Source organism: Phodopus roborovskii, unplaced genomic scaffold (genome assembly GCF_943737965.1).
Source record: "Phodopus roborovskii unplaced genomic scaffold, PHOROB, whole genome shotgun sequence".
Taxonomy (NCBI): Eukaryota; Metazoa; Chordata; class Mammalia; order Rodentia; family Cricetidae; genus Phodopus; species Phodopus roborovskii.
Genome location: NW_026126624.1, coordinates 1,061,911 through 1,081,264, shown reverse-complemented (window position 1 = coordinate 1,081,264; position 19,354 = coordinate 1,061,911). Strand labels below are relative to the sequence as shown.

At 38.8% G+C, this 19,354-nt stretch overlaps 1 protein-coding gene across 2 annotated transcripts in view; it reads left to right on the top strand.

The window, feature by feature from the left end:
- Chd2 (chromodomain helicase DNA binding protein 2) overlaps positions 1-19,354 on the top strand; it is a 113,435-nt gene that overhangs the window by 47,404 nt on the left and 46,677 nt on the right. For both annotated transcript variants that reach the window (XM_051206522.1, XM_051206521.1), the window contains 10 exons: positions 938-1,027; positions 1,707-1,897; positions 7,176-7,364; positions 10,628-10,790; positions 11,152-11,304; positions 13,319-13,390; positions 16,556-16,705; positions 17,473-17,621; positions 18,218-18,314; positions 19,162-19,254. In XM_051206522.1, the coding sequence (XP_051062479.1) occupies positions 938-1,027; positions 1,707-1,897; positions 7,176-7,364; positions 10,628-10,790; positions 11,152-11,304; positions 13,319-13,390; positions 16,556-16,705; positions 17,473-17,621; positions 18,218-18,314; positions 19,162-19,254 (1,347 nt within the window). The remainder of the gene's footprint in view (positions 1-937; positions 1,028-1,706; positions 1,898-7,175; positions 7,365-10,627; positions 10,791-11,151; positions 11,305-13,318; positions 13,391-16,555; positions 16,706-17,472; positions 17,622-18,217; positions 18,315-19,161; positions 19,255-19,354) is intronic.

The window sequence follows — 19,354 nt, the reverse complement described above, 5'->3', positions numbered from 1 at the left end:
CCGCAAGCAAAACAAAATAAAAAACCCATCTGATCATAAACTGTATTAGGCTTCATTGCCATAATTTTAACTTTCTAAGACTATAGCAGTTCTTAGTTATATTAATTTGTTAGTTGTTAAAGGAGAAAGCAAGCGGGTGTTTTACTTTATGCAGGTACCCAGTACGCCTTCTCTTTAGTCTTTGGTGGCAGTCTCCTGCAAGTACTCATCGTCTCCATTTCTAAGTCAACAAACTGAAAGAGCTTTATTAGTAGCCAGTGTGTTTGCTGAGTTCTTGGTCAAGTTTCAGTATAAGTTCATTAATTTTCCAGTTTGTTTGCATTTTCAATATTTTCTCTGTACATTGTTATGTTTTCATTCTGTAAAATTCCTTGCCTTGGGGGATATATCTATTGACTATGATTAATGAAATTTCTGGCCAACCTACTGTTTATAATTTGTTACTTCTTAATAAATATCACCATATACAAATAATAATAAATTTAATTTCCTTAACATTTCAAGGGTGTCAGAAAGCCCTCCTTTATTTAGTTCAAGTTCCTAAAGTTTTTTTCATTTGTCTTTTTTCCTAGACAGGGTTTTTCTGTGTAGTTTTTGGCTGGAACTCACTTTGTAGACCAAGTTGGCCTCGAATCCACAGAGATCTGCCTGCCTCTACTTGTTGGTGCTGGGATTAAAGGTGTGTTACACCATGCTCAGCAAGTTCCTGAAGTTTAATTTGAAATGACAGTAAAGATTTTTCTGCTTAGTGGTCCATACTGATTCTGACTTGGTTCTATGCTTGGGTTATTTAAGTCTCTTGAGAGTACATAGGCTGTTCATTCCATTCTCGTGAGACTCTCTTGTCATTTTTATTGTATTTATTACAACACTTGCTTTGTTACAAAAATTTGGGTGTAGAAATTGTGTATTAATTACTATTGTTTTCTTTTTATAGATAAGGGAATATGAGTGGATTCATTCTCAGACCAAAAGGTTGAAGTTCAATGCACTTATTACAACATATGAGATCCTCTTAAAAGATAAGGTGTGTAATTAGTAATAAAAAAGTTAAGTCTTGTCCATGTATCTTATTTTAGAGTGGGGACTGTGCTTCCTTCTTGTCACATTTTCCTTCCTGCTTTGTTTAAAAAGCCAACTAAACAAACAAACTTAAAATATTCATCAAACTTAAAATCGTAAGTAGGGAATAAACCTCACAGTTGGATGGGAGCTCAGGTACCTTAGTCCAGTTGAGTTGAGCAGGAGGTAGGAGGAAAGGATATTGAGACTGCACTGAGGTATAGTATTGGAGAGCTTCTTTTTTTTCTCTTAAATTAATAAATGGTAGACGTTTCTATATTCTGCATGGTGGTTTTGTGTTTTCTGTGTTTCAAGGTTGGGGTGGCAAATAGGCAAGAAAAGAGTCTTGCAAAGACAAGTCACATGACATTTGTATTTCTGTTATTGTTCAGCATAGCAAGTTTCATCCTCTTGCAAAGCTTGCAGTAGCGGCGAGTATAATAGATTCGCTTATAGTTTAGATGATGAGGTTCTCTTGCATCTGGCAACTGATAGAACAAGCAGAAGAATCCTAATATATGTTAAGTTTGTGAAGAATAAATGTGTCTACCTGTGTGTCTTTGGATGGTGTTTATACAGAAATGATAAGCACTGTGGGTCCCCTTCTGACCTGGTGGCTCGTTCTGTTCTGTTTTTCACTTTAGACCGTGCTGGGCAGTATTAACTGGGCCTTCCTGGGAGTAGATGAAGCCCATCGGTTGAAGAATGATGACTCTTTATTGTATAAAACTCTGATTGATTTCAAGTCCAGCCATAGGCTACTGATCACGGGCACCCCTCTTCAGAATTCCCTCAAGGAACTTTGGTCCTTGCTGCACTTTATTATGCCGGAGAAGTAAGCTCCTTCCTTTTTATTTCAAAAGGTGCTAGAATGTCTGATATAAAAATGTGCCCCCCGTCCCTGTTTTTGAGAAAGGGTCTTAATGTAGTCTTGACTAGCCTACCAGGCTGGCATCAATATCCTAAGAGATCTGCTTGCTTCTGCCTCCCAAGTGCTGGCATTAAAAGCTGCACCACCATGTCTGACAACTTACCAAAACTGATGGCATGGAGAAGGCAAAATATTTATCTGTGGCAGAAGCAACTGTATTAAAATCTTGCATAATAAAGTGATAGAACCTTAAAAAAATTAACCTAAGGAAGAGTTTGTAATTGCCTACCAAAGGTTTGAATTAGTTAAAGCATTTGGGAAATAATTAGTATGACCTATGAGAGTCGGGTGGGGTAGTGATGCTTCTTATAACCAGTTCCAGCACTTGGGAGGTTGTAGCAGCAGCATTTGGAATTCAGTGCCAGCTACTCAGTGAGTGTGAGGCCACTCTAAGCTTCATGTTAACTCTACTTCAAAAAGCATCAAACAAAACAAAAACTCAAAGTCTCATGAATAAAGTATTTGATGTATATAGTTAAACATGCCTTAAATACAGTCTTTACTAATAGGAGCATCAGGTTTCAGTCCTTATTCAGATCAACTTGCTTCTTACAGAACTTTGACTTCTCTCTACTAGATAAGTTATATAGGATAGATACACGGTATATATATATGTATACATTCATTCCACAGTCTTAAATTACCTAGTGGTTCTCAGCGACAACCTAGAGGAGATATTAATTCCTTCCTCTAGTGTGGAAGACTGTACTGAGCTGGGTCTGGGTTATACTGACTCTACCACTTGTTCTATTACTCATTATGTATCAGCCGCCCCATTCCTACTGTCTTGTCTGGAATGCTGCTTCTTATTTTTACATCACAGCCATCTCCTTTCTTCTTCTCTTGTCCTTGTTTGATTGCTGCATGGCGCCTGTTTGTCTCATAACACTAAATTAGGCATGTGAAAATACTAGGGATCCTGGTTGCTGATTCATCACTGGTTCACATTACCTGGAATGGCAACTGACACACAGTACACAATTTAATTACTAATATATAATTGGCAGGTAAATGTTCCATAATTTATTTTCCTTTATAATGACTAAGGTTGTTGAGTATCTTCTCATTTTTTCTCTGACTATTTGGACTTCTGATATATATGTATACACACTCATGAGCGCACGCACACATGTGCGCGCGCACACACACATACACCTTACTAATTTAGTTTTTACATTCCAATCCCAGTACTCCTCCCTCCTCTTCTCCTCCTCCCCTCACTTACCCCCATCCCACCTTCTATCTGCTCTTCGGAGAGGGTAAGGCCTCCCTTAGGGAGTCCACTAAGTCTGTCCTATCATCTTGTTCAGGTAGGACTAAAGCACCCCTCCCACCCCACACACCCATGTGTCTAGGCTGAGCAAGGTATCTCTTCATATAGAATGGGCTCCACTAAGTCAGTTTGTTCATTAGTGTTAGATCTTGGACCCACTGCCAATGGCCTCATATATTGTCCCAGCAGCACCATTGTCACCTATATTGAGGGAGTCTAGTTCAGTCTTATGTAGGTTCCCCATATGTTAGCCCTGAGTCAGTGATCTCTCACTAGCTTGGGTCAGCTGATTCTGTGGGTTCCCCATCATGGTCTTGACTCCTTTGTTCATATTATCGCTCCTCCCTCACTTCAGTTGTTACTCCAGGAGCTTAGCTCAATGGTTAGTTGTGAATTTCTGCAGGTACTGCATGTATTTGGTGCATTAACATACATGCTGGCAAACATTATATACATAAAATAAATATAAATGGATTTAAAAAGCATTGTTTCAGCTCTTGTCAATATATGGGTTGAGCAATTTATTTCTTTAAAAACACTTCTGGATACACGTGCTCTCAATGAAGCACTTTTATTTTCATACTATCTTTTGAAGAGACAAATTTTAACTTTCAAACATAATTTATCAAGTTTTTTTTTGTGTGTGTGACATGTAAAACAGATAGGCCTAACCACAGGTCATGAAGACATTTTTGTTCTAAAAATTATACCTGTCACATTAGGTGCATGTTTTCTTTTGAGGCATTTAGCATGTGGAGTGTGAGGACCTTGATTAATTTTTCTTCACTGAGGAATTTGGAGAGTTGTTCTAGCATCATTGTTGAAGGTGTCTTCTGTTGAGCATCTTAGTGGGAGAGAAAGGATTCGTCAGTTCTGTGCCATGGATGCTCATTTCTGTACTTCTGCACAGCACTCTTGAGTGTCTGCTCATTAATTCCCGGGGCAAGAAAACTTAGTAGAGTTTTGTGAAGATTGCATTGACTGTGACATACCAGTTAAGGGAGACATGTTAATCAATGATAACTGAGTCTTCTAGTCCATGGCCACGGAAGGTTTTCTCTATTTCGTTGTGTGATATTTCTCAGTAGTGTTTAGTGCGCCCATTGTCTTAAACTTTTTCTGTTGAAGTTCCTTTTTAAATTTTTAGGTCCTTCTGTTGTTTCTGTAGGCTGCTGGGGATGAAACACCCGGCTGTTGAGGTCAGTGCTCTCTGTTGAGCCCATCGTGCATCCTGAGTCCTCTTACACTGTTGTCTTCATCTCACTTTTATACTGTACTAGAGTCTAGAGCTACAGAGACTAAAGCAGTGGTTCTCAAACTGTGGGTCAAGACCCCTTTATGGGTTGAATGACCCTTTTGGCTGGTTGCCTGAGACCACCAGAAAACAGATATTTACATTATGATTCATAACAGTAGCAAAATTACATTTATGAGGTAGCTATTTACATCAAAAACAAATATTTACTGTAGTGAGATGTTTTTTTCTCTTTGGGGGGGGGCCTTCCACCTAGTTCCCAAATGAATCGCACACAGATGCTTATTCTTACTTTTGAATGCCCAGTTCTAGCTTGGCTTGTTTCTTGCCAGCTTTTCTTAAATTATCTTTTGTACCTTTGCCCTCTGGGCTTTTATCTTTCTCTTCTATAAATCTTACTTTCCTTCTAACTCAGTGGCTGGGTGGCTGGCCCCCCCGTTGTCCTTCTCCCCTTGTTCTCTTGTTTCTTCTCCACCTAGGTTCTCCTTCTGTTTATCCTCTCTGCCTGCCAGCCCCACCTAACCTTGCTCCTGCCTCGCTATTGGTTGTTCAACTCTTTATTAGAATTACCAGGTGTTTTGTACAGGCAAAGAATCACGTTTCACAGAGTTAAACAAATGCAGCATAAATAAAAGTCACACACCTTAAAATAATATTCCTCCAAAATTTACAGTATAATTCAGAACAGTGGCAAAATTACAGTTATGAAGTAGCAATGAAAATATGTTATGGTTGGGGGTCACTACAATATGAGGAACTGTGCAGCATTGGTATGTTGAGAATTACTCATCTGTAGCTGCAGGTGAGTATAGAGTTGTGGTCAGAGTTATAGTTAGGATATAGAGCTTCAGTTGAGTGTAGAGCTATGTTTAAGTTATCATTTATTTGATATTCATAAATTTTTCCTTATAGCTTTTGTTTATTACCAGTTTTCTTTACATTTTTACTTAGGGGGACCATGTTTCTGCAGGTACAGGCTTTTAAATGTCTTTCTTATGTGAATGCTTTTTATCTTGTTTTACTTAATTAGAATCTTGATGTTGAATAGAATTGGTTGAAACAGAACATTAGATACAAAGATTGTTGTTTTTTTTACTTTTTGATTAGGTTGAGGCAGTTTCTTAGATATAAATAACGATATAGTTATTTTAATTTTTATTCCTATTTCTCTTTTTCTGCCTTGCTTAGTATTTACATTTTTAGTGTACTATTTAATTCCTCTCTTAGCTAATGTTACTATTTCAATATAATTTATTCCTGGATTCTCTAGGGATTTTGTATTTTAGCCTAATCTTCAGGTTAATGCCAACTTTAATTCTTAAGAAGTGTAGCAATTTTGTTCTACAGTGGCTCTACTTTAAAGTCTCCTTATGTTTTAAACTCAAGAATACAGCAGTAGAATTATTGGTTGATATAGGATTGTCTTTTAAGGAAACACTGAAAAGAGAAAAATAACATCTTATTATTTTTAGGCGATCTCTATTTCTTCCTATGGAATGAGTTTCTGTGGAGGGTTTTTGTTTTAGCTCAAAGGGCTAACTTTAGTGTTTTTTTTGTATGACAGACCTATAGGCAGCACATTTATTGTCTTTATTTGCTTCTGAACGTTTTGAAAAAAAAATTCTTATTTGTAAGGATGTTTATGATTATCTGATGAGGAACTGAGACATGTGACCATTGTGACTGTGCTAGCTTCACTACAGTGGTTACTTGAGCAGGTTGAAATCGGGTTGAGTCTTCTTCTCTTCCTTCCTTTTCCCGTCTTTTCTCACCTTCCCTTCCTTTTATTCCCTCCTGCTCCTCTCTCTCCCTTCCCTCACTACTGTTGTTCTCGGAGGAGAGTTCCTCTGCACCCCTCCATTCGTACCATCTCATAGTGCTAGACTTCTCATCTTTGGGTTGGGCTGGACACCCTTCATCCCTACCCAGCTGCCATGTATCATTTTCCTTGTAGAATGTCTAGCAGCATTCTTGGCTTCTCCCTATTACAGGCAAGTTGTCACAACTAAAAATGTCTGTAGACATTACCAGTGTTTGCCTTATGGGTAGGGGTAACCATCGACTAAGTAGCACTATTCAGAGTCCTTACTGATAACTTTCCATTGTTTGCTGCATGTGTATCCTTTCACATTGCTGTTTGTCCCAGTCAGTTTACTGGATCTCTCTTTCCTTTCCTAGTGATCACAGTTAATTGTGGCCGTATCTATTACTTTACACAATTTCCCACAGAATACTTGACAAAAGCAAGTTGAGGGAGGAGGGTTGTTTTGTTTTGTTTTTTTGGTTTACTGTTCTAGTATGCAGCCCATCATAGACATGGTTGCTGCAGCATGAAGCAGCTGATCACACTGCATCAACAGGGCCGTGATGAGTGCTGTGCTCAGCTCGCTTTCTCTTGTCAGTTGGCAAGTGTTCACCTGCTGAGCCACTTTGTCCCTTTTTGAAATTCTAGAGTTTAATTTTATTTATTTATTCCTTTCTCTTTTATTGGTGATTCAATGATGGACAAATTTTGCCTTTCCTAGCAGGATGGATTGAGAGTTATTATTATTATTTTTTTTAATTTCCTTCAGCCACCCTACCCCTAGTTTAGTTATTTTGTTATGAAAATGCCCTTCCCTCTGTGTTACTAATGGTGACACTTTAATCCATAGGTTTGAATTCTGGGAAGATTTTGAAGAAGACCATGGAAAGGGGAGAGAGAATGGCTATCAGAGTCTTCATAAGGTACTAGAGCCTTTCCTTCTTCGGAGAGTCAAAAAAGATGTGGAGAAATCCCTTCCTGCCAAAGTGGAGCAGATCCTCAGGGTGGAAATGTCAGCCCTTCAGAAACAGTATTATAAGTAAGTTCCTGCCATGAGGTAGATAACTCATAAGTAATACATGCCTTTTTTAAAAGGAAAGCCTCAACATAGGTTTGTTTTTTTGTTGTTTTGTTTTTTAAATTAAGCCTAGAACCTTGCAGATTTTGGCAAGTGCTCAATAGTAAAGCTTTTCTTTCTTTCTTTTTTTTTTTTTTTTTTTTTTTTTTAATTTTATTTTTTGAGAGAGGGTCTCTCTATTTAACTCTACCTGGCCTTGAACTCATGAGTTCTGCCTACCTTCAGGATACCGGGACCAGGTCTAATCCTAAGCATTGCTTTCCTCTAGCAGTAGGAATTGGGCTTCAGCCTTGGGCTTCCCAGATAACCACTGAGCTTTGTCTGTAGACTCAACACAGAATTAAGTTGAAAAAGTAAAAGTAAAAAAAAAAAAAAGTTGTTGTTCTTATTTGAGTGAGAATTGACACAGTACTTTTCATTATATAAATGATCTGAAGTTTGTCAATCAAAACATTTTTGGGGAGGATTTATTTATTTTATGTTGTATGTATATGAGTGTTTTGCCTGCATGTATGTATATGTAGCATATGCATGTCTGTTGTCTGCAGAGATTAGAAGAGGGTGTCAGATCTCCTGGAACTGAAGTTAAGAATGGTTGTAAACCACCAAGTCTGTCCTGGGACCCAAACCCAGGTCCTTTGCAAGATCAGCAAATGCTCATAACTACCAAACCCTTATGAAGTTTTTAGTGGTAGGCATTCATCTAGCTACTGGGAATAATAGAGATGAATCAAACATGTCCCTTCCAGAAGCCTTGTTGTGTGGTTAGAAACAAGTCATTACAGCACAATCTCATTTAAGACAGGCATGTACAAGAGCTTTCAAAAGTCCAGGAGAGGTAGCACTCACCTCTAGAACAGAGTGAATATTCCTTCCTTTCTAGCATTCCAACCAGCATGGGCAAGCCCCATTTTTGGCTTATCATATTGTACAGAAATTTGAAAATAGTGAGTCCATAGATGGCAGCATAAAATATGCTTGTTACTGTGTTTCACATTTAATTTTCATAAAATATGAGCATTAATGTATGTGTACATGATTGTTTGTGGGAGGTCAAACTCGGGGCCTCACATGTGTTAGACAGACACTTACTGCTCAGCTGTAGGCGGCCTCAAACCCCCATTTGACTTTTAGAGATACTGTTATGGGGAATTTCAAATATATGCAAAAAATTGTACGGTATTTACTCATCTGCTCATAATCTGGCTTCAGTGGTTATTAACTCATGGCCATTAATTAGTTTACCTGTATCTTTTCTTCTACTCCTGTTTTAGTGTCTGTCTCTAAAACAGAAAGGCTTTTTATTCTTCAAAAATTTGCCTTATCATGTCTAAAAGTAGTTAATAATTCCTTAACAGTTTAATGATGTCCCCAGAGTATTTACAGAGTATTTACATTTCCCTGTTGGCTCACATATATATACACACATATATAGGAACATTCATGCTTTTTATTTGTTTGTTGATCTTCATAGCTCTCTATTCATTATAATTTGTTAGTATGTCTCTTTCATATATTAAATCTAAAAAAAAAAAAAATAAAAAAAGCCCCTCTGACTTTGTAACTGTTTCTCTTGTTAAGATGGAGTCTTGTGTATAGCACAAGTTGATCTCCTTCTCCCTCAGCCTCCTTAGTGCTGTGTGTTCTACCACATTGACTTTGTAAAGGGTGTGTGTGTGTGTGTGTGTGTGTGTGTGTGTGTGTGTGTACGTGTGTACGTACGTGTTTGTACACTTCATATATATTTTTAGTGCACCTGCATTTGACTATGTTTGTATAAGGTCTAGTGTAGAATTTTTCATATGCAGCATGTTCATACTTAGAATGTTTTGGAGTTTGGAATTTGGAGTTCTGGGTTAGGAATGCTGTCCTTATCATTGTTGATAATTGCTTTATCCTTTAAAATGGTAGAGTGTTCCATATTCTTCATGTCCTTTTTCCTCTCTCAAACCAGAGCCAATCAGTCAGGAATTTTACCTGCAGTTTACTGAGAGATGGTATATGGAGACTGTAAACTTGTGATCTAGGGGTACTCTTTGTGGATAGAATTTTAATGAATTTTTTATAATTAAACAGCACTGAATTTGTGAATATGGCTAGTGTTCAGTCTCTTTCCTTCTGCCCCAGTGTCCTAATTGCTGGTGTTATAGGCTGTCCCCCACTTCCCTCCCCAACCCTTTTGACAGGGTCTCATCCTTAGTCTCCTTTGGCCTTGAACTTGATCCTCTAGACTTTGCCTCCTGAGTGCTGGGGTTAAGAACTGGATTATCGTTGTGCACCATCATGGTACTCTTACCTGGGAGTACCAACTATTCCATCTTAATGTGGGTCTACACTTTATTTACCCCATTTTCTGGTTACACTTGGACCTTTTCAAATACTTTGACTTCATAAATGGTGATGCAGTGAACATTTTGAGATACGTTCCCAAAATTGTCATCATTAAGAGAAATGTAAAGATATGCTATTACTTAGATAAAAGTACTTTAACATTTTGGAGTTTATTACTAAGCTTATATAGAAATATACCATAATATGTGTATTTCTCTTATTTTAAATTGGTGATATAAAATATTTAGCATTATTTAGCATTTTGTAATATAAATAAATATATTTGATACATATAAATATAAAAATACATTTATTTAAAGTATATTTAAAATATAAAATAATAGATATTGATATATAATGAATATACACACATATATATGTATTTTCTATATATTTTTTTTTGTGTGTGTAGTTTCTACATTTTTTTCGGAGACAAGTTCTCTCATTATACCATGCTGGCTAGGCACTGACAGTCTTCTTGCCTTGGCTTGCTGAGTGCTGGGATTACAGATGTGCACCACCATGCTAGTCCTACAGTATACTTAACTTAGTTAACCAGTGTCTCAGTTTTAAAAATTGCAATGAGTGCTTCAGAGATAATTCCTTATTTACACATAAGGCATACGTGTGCATGCGCACACACACACACACACACACACACACACACGTGTGAATGTGTGTGTAACATTCTAGAATTGCCTTCTGTCAGTGTTCTGTGATCCACTAGTGAGGTTGACATACCCAGTAGAATTATTGAACTTTTCACTCCTGTATTGAATGTGAGTGACCATGATTAGGTGATAGATAGAAGTAAATATCTCTTTGTCTTTTAGCTTTTATTTCTTATGGTGCCATAAACTATACTTATTTGAATTAATGTGTTTAATTTGCAGATGGATCCTGACCAGGAATTACAAGGCTCTTGCCAAAGGAACAAGGGGCAGCACATCTGGCTTTCTTAATATTGTGATGGAGCTGAAAAAATGCTGCAACCACTGCTACCTGATCAAAGCTCCAGAGGAAAATGAGAGGGAGAACGGGCAGGAGGTCCTGCAGGTGCACAGCTCCCTCTGCTTACAGCTGCTTCTCTACAGTGATCATGCTTGATTTTAAAGTGTTCCTTCTCTTCCTCGATTACCCTTCAAGGGGCTTTAGAGGAAGCTTTCAAAAACACGAGCAAAGGCAGATGGCACTGGTGCCAAGTTGAGGGAGCCCTTGGAGATGACGGGGATGTGATGGAGGCAACAGGGGAGTTTGAGGACACTTATCCAGGGTTCACTTGAGGGACACAAAAAAGAAATGATGAGAAGACTTCAGTAAAATGCAGGAAGCATAGTTCCGTGGGTGCTGTGTTTAATGAATATTTCGGTCATGTTGTGTTTGTGTTTAATGATTGAGACTTCTTTTGAATCTTCAGTCCCTAATCAGGAGCAGTGGAAAGTTGATTCTGCTAGACAAGCTGTTGACAAGACTCCGAGAAAGGGGGAACAGAGTCCTCATCTTTTCTCAGATGGTGAGGATGTTGGATATTCTGGCTGAGTACCTGACTATCAAACACTATCCTTTCCAGGTAAGATGGCTCAGTGACTGGGCTCACACAATCTGTCTGTCCCCTCTCTCTTCCCCACTGAACTGGAGCAGAAGACAAGTTTTCTTGCCTGAAAAACATCTGAAATTAAGGTTCCAGGAAGGCTTCAGTTTTTCTTCATGTCTTTAGACTTGTGATGGCAATGAACATATGAAGGTCCATTTTTTACAAAAACAAGACAAAACCAATTTCTGTTTTTGGTGTTTTTGTTTTTGTTTTTCCTTTTTTGAGAGCATCTCACTATATAGCCTTGGCTGTCCTGGAACTAAAATGTGTAGACCAGGCTGGCCTCAGATTTACAGAGACCTACCTGCTTTTGTGTGCTGGCATTACAGGCTTGTGCCACTGTGTGCAGCCACAGTTTCTTAGTTATGAGAAAGAATAAGTAAGTGAGGACACATTCATAGGCATCTGTGTGCCTTGGTGCCTGTGTGGAGATCAGAGGGTAACTTTGAGTTGTTTCTTTCCTTCCACCATGGCTTCAGAGCTCCAGCTCAGGTCCCTACGTTTGTGCAGCAAATGATCTCTACCTGCTGAGTGTAACTACAATCCTTAGCATTAAGGACAAGGTGATAGGAAAGATTGGCAAAAGAAAAGTATCTGTCCCGTCTATCCATGTATGTTGTCAAAATTGACAAGAGTTAAGTGTGAACCTTATTAAAGAATGTATCTACCAATGTCTGCTGTTAAAATAGACAGGAATAAGTGTGACCATGACTATAGTTATAGAATCCCAAATCCTAAGAAGAAAAGAGGCAGCGTTGTTTTATCTTAACCCCATAGAATATGACCTTGTTTTGAGGCTGGGAGCAAAGCAGGACTTCTTGAAACATCCTGGTCCCCAGAGCAAGTTGTAGTAACTTCTTAGTAGAATTGTCTCAATGCTCCTTGCTGCTGGGACTTTTAGGAGGGTTTTCTTATTTCAGATATTGGCTGTGAACTTGCTTTTGCAAGTTCTTTGTGCAGATTTATTATAGAGTGAATAGTAATAGTTGCAGAGAGGTACAGGGAACTCCCATTTATGGATTTGTTGTTTGGGTGGCTGTGGCTCTCATGGCCTTGGGGAGATGTAGGTCTTTGCAGAGTCTGCTTGGATCATCTTGGCCTTTTGTACATTCAGTGTTTCAAGAGATGATTTTAAGAGATGAAATGTGAAAGTAGTTCTACATACTGAGAAATGCCTTTTATGTACAGCATTCAATATTTGCTTTATATGTATTGAATGTTTTCCATATGGTGACTGTCTTGTATCTGGAAGTGATGTATTTTTTAACTATTAAAAAATTCTTTTGTGAGTTCAAGGCTTGCCTGGTCTTCAGAGTGAGTTCCAGGACAGCCAAAACTACACAGAGAAACCCTGTCTCGAAAAAACAAAACAAAAAAAAAACAAAAAAAAAATTCCATTCACAGCTGAGTACTTGAGGCTCAGTTGGTGATACAGTTTTACTATTTGAACACTTTATAGTTATTTCATAATGTAAATTTTAGAAAAAGCTGGCATATATGATCATTTAATTTGAACATTTTTAGTAGTTTCCAAATGTTTATATTTTGGTTTGTATAGCACCTAATGTTTTTAGCCATATTGCCTAAGAAGTGTTGTTTCCTGCAGGAGCCACTTACTAAGTGACTAGAGACACTATTTCCTCATCACACAGGCTGGGTTTTCATCTCTCTCCTTGTAGGTTTTGGCAGACATTCTGATCCTTGGGTAAGCCTAGACAGTCCTTTGAATTAGAAACTTCTGACCTTGAGTTTGTAACTGGAGAGCTGAGGTCACGTCAGCCATGCTGTTTACACAAGACCCCTTTCTAATACTTTGCCAACGATTTCCAGTTATTTTTACTCAGTGCGTGTCTGGGAGATGAAGGTTGCAAGTCCAATGTCAATGTTCTATTCTGAGTGTAGCTGATTTGCCTCACTTAAGATTTTTCTCGTTTTTTTGTTTGTTTGTTTGTTTTTGTTTTTGTTTTGTTTTGTTTTGTTTTTTTTACAGCGCCTGGATGGTTCTATCAAGGGAGAAATCCGAAAGCAGGCATTGGATCATTTCAATGCAGATGGTTCTGAGGTATATTATGCATGGCTTTATTATTTGGACAACTTGGACTTTGTATAGGCTGGAAGTCTTCCCAGCTTAATGTATTCTGTTTCAGAAACATTTTGTAGCAGACTTAAAAGATGCCTTGTTTGTCACTCCCAAGCTTGTTGTCACAAGCATGTACATGCTTTTCCTAGCTTCCTTGGTCTGAACTAGTGATGTTTTCTACTGGTTTACCAAATTAATGGGCTCGAAAGAACAGCAAGGCAAGGGCATGGTGGGCCAGTTAGTTGTATTGACTTTGATGTGCATGTTGTCCATGGTTCTTCTCTGTCCTGTCCTGGGGCTGATGTTTGAACAGTATGTCTGCGAAGGTTCGGTTGTTATACTCTTGGTGGGATGTAGCCCATGTTCTTTCTCTGATTCATACCTACAACTTTACATTACTAAATGTCCTGCTTGAAATTGGCTTTGCAAAGTGTTTTGGTCTGGGTATGCCTATATTAGAGCTACGTTAACCAAGTTAGAAACCCTGAGTATATTATAGTCTGCATATCAGTTAGTCAGATGACAGATTTAGAAGAGGTGTGGGAAAAGAGCTTTAGTGTAAGTGAAACTAGTAACATGTAAGATACAGGGATCCAGCAGGGTTTTGGACAAAATTCTAATTTCTAGAGGCATAGTTGTTTTATGATAGATAGAACAGATTTAAATTCTGTTCTCTGAAGGTTTTTAAAAACCCAGTGTCTCTTTCATTGTTTCAGAATAATGATAGACCTTCTGTCTCTGAATTTGTAGGTGGTCCTAGTGAGACAGTGTTCTGGGTGCTTCCTTCTCTGAAGGGTGATAATGTATGGAGGACCAAGTCTGTGGGATTAGACCATGAGAAACATTAGTCTCATCCCTCTTTCTCGTCCTGTTTCTTTAACTGTAAAATCACAGTGGCTCCAAGCCCTACTTTGTAATATTGCCATGAGGATGAAATGTGGTAATAAACAAAGTTCTCATCACATTTCTTGGCATGTAATAGACAATAAAATACCAGGAAGTTTTTATTATAGTGCTCATCAAAGATAGCACTGTTCCCTTGTCTTAATTTAAAAGAGGATGTGTGTTAAATGTTTTATTTCCTTTTCAGAGAAAATCTGAAGTTTATTTGTGCAGTTATTTTTTGATTCTCATCCTCTCTGATAGCCATATATAAACTAAGGTTTCTTGGGACAGCACATGCCCATTTATTAGATGCTATGGATGGTGAAGAATATCCAAATGAAGACTTTTTCCCCATGTCATTAAAAGCCCCCCACCCACCCACCATGGGGTCAAACCCAGGTCCTTGGGCATGTTAGGCTCTCTGCCACCAAGCTGCATCCCTAGCCCATCTCCTTAAATTTGATTCCTAGTATGTTTTCATGCCTCTGCTATTATATTTTATGTGGATGACTGCCTGTATGTATGTATGTATGTATGTATGTATGTATGTATATATGTATACTATATATGTGCCTGGTGCCCAGGAAGCCTAGAAGAGGGTGTTGGATTCCTTGAAACTGTAGTTACAAATGGTTGTGAGCTAACCTGTGGGTCAGGAACTGAACTTGAGTCTTTAATAAGAACAGTAAGTACTCTAAACCACCGATCCATCTCTCCAGCCCCTGCTATTTCTTTATTCATTTTATTATTGTTTGAAATAGTTACAAAAGGATGAGAACTTGAAAAGTATTTTGATGCATTTTGTTCACTTCCTTAAACCAATTTATATTTATATGGTCCATGTGCAAATGCTGCCATTTTTATGTTACTTTTAGCAGCATCAAACTTCATAATCTTTTAAACCGTTGTTTTGATACTATAATAGATATAACATGCAGCTTACATTATCTTTATAATATTGAAAATTGTTTATGAGAGTATTTGATGTTCATATCTTATTTACAGTTAAGCTTCCTACCCTAGATTGCTTGCTGTTGCTCTCTAGGCATCCATGCACTATTTATATTCTCAGCTGGTGACTAATTTTTATTGTGATTAATTAAAATTCATGGCTTAATGCAGTTGATTATGACTGTTAGAATGTGAAGAGCTTTCTACTCTGCTTGCTTTGTCTATCTGTCTCATCTGTCATCTGTTAAATATAGCCATTTATTGAGGTTCATTCCCCAAGTCAGCAGTTTATTTATTTATTCATTTTGTTTTTAGAGAAAGAATCTCTTGTAGCCCAGGGTGGTTTCAAACTCAATATGTAACTGTGGATGGCCTTGAAATCCTGACCTCCTGCCTCTTCTTTCTGAGTGCTGAATTATAGGTGCATACCACCATACTCAACCCCAGACCAGTTTTTGAGTGGTAGTTTTGTACTCAGAAGGCATCAGCTTTAGGAGGCTGGTGAAATGGCTTGGCATTCTGTCTCTGTCTCCCGTCCCCCCCGCCCCCCAACACACACAGACACATACACAAAATCTACAAAAGAAAAAAAGAAGTGTCTGCTTTTGATACAGATGGTCTGATGCCCTGAAAATAGTAATATTAAGCTTTTTTTTTTTTTTTTTTTTAAATATGGCTATGTAGTGTACCTTTCCTCTGTCCACACATGCTTTTCTGAGCATTCATCTGAAGAGGTAATGCAGGTACTATTCCTGTCTAGTCTTTTATTGCTATGGAGACTGGAAGATGGTGAGGCCTGGTCTTTGACATACATATGGTGATTGTGGTTCCCAGGCTTCTCAGCAGGCTTGTTTCATGAGTGTCTCTGTCACCATCTAACAACTGGGCAGACACACACTTAGTACAGGTTGTCTGCATGTACTAACCACCTTACATGCATAATCTCTCTGTCCCCAGAAAGCATGTATCTGGGCAGCTTGCTAAAACAGTCCCACCAAGACTGAGTGTGCCTGTTGCTTTCTGTTAACTTGTTGAATACACTAGTTTCAGCTGGGACGTAAACCCTTGTCCCTGCTGCCTTATTAGATTTTACTTGAACTCCTTTGTTCCCTGAACCGACACTTCCTCTTAGTCAAATGAAAATTCCCTGTGTATCAAGTCCTTGAGCTCCTTTTAGCCTCCATAAAGTTTGTCCACCATATCTCACTTTTCTTCACACCTGCAGGGGTTTCCAGGTGTGAGGGCTTATTGGACTGTGAGAGTGTCTCTGAGAAGGCCACTGCATAAAGTAGTATATTGCATTGTGTACAGGACTTCTGTTTCCTGCTCTCCACACGGGCTGGTGGCCTGGGAATCAATCTGGCTTCAGCGGACACAGTTGTCATCTTCGACTCTGACTGGAACCCCCAGAACGACTTGCAGGCACAAGCCCGAGCACATAGAATCGGTCAGAAGAAGCAGGTCAGTGGGGAGGGCCTCTGGAAGCCACTTGGGCCTTCAGGCAGAGGGTTATTCTTCCCTGACAGACTGTTTTGCAAAATGCATATTTTCCCACTGCATTGCCTTCTCCTTATTAACTTGTTCAGAAAAGAGATGTCTTTGGACCTCCCAGTATGGAGTCTTATCCTACCTCCATTTGAAAAGTATGTCATGGGGGTTGGGGGTTAGGCTCAGTGGTAGCAAGTGCAAGGCCCTGGACTTGGTCCTTAGCTGGGGAGTGAGGGGAGTATGACAATGCCAGAATCGGGGTAAAAGTATGTCATGAGTGACTTTCTACATGTTTATCAGGAAAGATGTATGAGGAACAGAGCTGAGCCTCTCTTGTGTTAAGACTATGGTTAACTAGTCAGGGCAATTAGTCTTATTCTCCATGGCAGTATAATGTTGTTACTTAACGACAGTGCAAGATGTTGGAACACCACCGACTTGGTTTTTTGTTTTGTTTTGTCTCTGGATCTCAAGGATTGCTTTCCTGTTGGCTAACTTAAAAGTTCGTATGGGGCTACTCATTCAGCTTTTGTGAAGATTATTGTTGGAAAGATGTTGGTCAAAAAGCAGGCTGTGATATCAGTAGAAGCACTTCCTTTTAGGTAGTCTGTTACGTGGACCAGTGGGTGAAGCCATAATGTGGTACAAGAGAACAGTGATGCTTCTTTTCCCTCTTGAATTTTGACAGAAGTAATTTTTGCTTTAAACAGAAGTGAATGTAACATTTCCTTTTCTGACAGGTGAATATTTACCGCTTGGTTACAAAGGGGACTGTGGAAGAGGAGATCATAGAACGGGCCAAAAAGAAGATGGTGTTGGACCATCTGGTGATTCAGCGCATGGACACCACTGGCAGGACAGTCCTTGAAAACAACTCAGGGAGATCCAAGTAAGTGCAGAAAGCCCCAGGCACAGAACCTGATGGTTCCCACCAGCAGTTGATAGGTTTTCATAGGGTTCACCACAGACAGTGTCCATCCACTCATTGAGGCTGTAAGGGTAGTGCTGCCCTCCCCCACCCCACATTTACTTTCATGTATGTGTGTGCCCACATGTGAAGGGTGCAAGCAAGAATTGGTTTTCTGCTTCTACCATGTGGTTTCTGGGGTGGTCAGGCTTGGGACACTGAGCTAAAAGAAGGTATTATAATTTGTAACTTGAGTTACAGGTGGCTGTGAGTCACTATGTGCATGCTGGGAATGAACCTAAGTTTTCTGGAAGAGCTGCCAAGGCTCTTGCCAACAGCTGTATTTCTAGCCTCTCTTAAAAATTTTCACATTTTTATTTGTGAGGTAATGGAAGGGGCCCACTTGTGCTGCTGTCTGAGTGTGGAGGTAGATGATAACTTGTTTTCTCCGTCTACCATTTGAGTTTTGGGAATTGAACGCAGGTAGTCTCAGGCTTGTCAACAAGATGATGCCTTTACCCTCTGAGCCATGTCACCAGCCCCTCACTTGAGATCACAATTGTATTTTACTCCTATAGCTCTAATCCTTTTAATAAAGAAGAGCTGACTGCAATCTTGAAATTTGGAGCAGAGGATCTCTTCAAGGAAATTGAAGGAGAGGAGTCAGAGCCTCAGGTAATCATCCCAGAGCCTGGAAATGTAGCTACTTTGGGAATCAGAATGAAGGTTCTCAAAATTAAAAATGTTCCAGGTTTACCACTCCTGGGACTGAATCCAAAGGATCCATAGTGAGGTTCCACAGAGAAGCTTGCATAGCCTTGCTTACTGAGCACTATTCACAGCTCTAAGCTACAAAATCAGCCTGGTTATACACTGATAGGTGCATAGGTAGCAGAACTCCATTGTGTCTATATGGATGTGAAATTTGTCATTTGTAGGAAAATTGGTGATCTGGAAGCAAGCATTTCAAGTGAAATGAGCCAGATTCAGAAAGACAAGTATCATAGGTTTTAATGAACATTATTTAAGTATATGATATACTTAAAAGAAAATATAGTTGTATAATCCATCACCTTTATAGTAAAAATGTACTAGTAGAAAAATGTTTGTTTTTTTTTAAAGAGTATTTTGTTAAGCATCTAAGTTTTTCAGGAAGTAGATTCCTCATTAGAGATTTTTATAAGAATGTAATTATTTGAAGGGACAGGGAGTCTTCTTTTTTCTTCCTTTCTTTTTTTTTTTTTTTTTTTTTTTGCCAAGCTTGAAACTCTTCCTATACTAAAGAGGAAAGGATAGAACACCGAAGGGCTCTGTCTTTCTCCATAGTCTTTCTTAGAACTTGAATTTTGCTTCATCATTTGATTAACATCAGTGTGAAGTGTTGTGCACAAAAGATGTAGACTAAGGCTGTCAGAGTAAATACAGTGTCACAGGAAAGCTGTCTGGGGTGCACACCTGATGATTTCGGTAATTCTGAGACTACTGCTTTTTTACTATACCTGTATCATTTTTGTTCTTTCAGGAAATGGATATAGATGAAATTTTGCGCTTAGCTGAAACCAGAGAGAATGAAGTGTCAACTAGTGCGACAGATGAGCTCCTGTCACAGTTTAAGGTAGGGAGACCTTTGTGGGAGAGAGCACTCACTAGTTTATTAACCAGTAATTCCTTATGTCTAGAACACTGTTTTTTGTACTAGGCTTACTGTTTTCCCC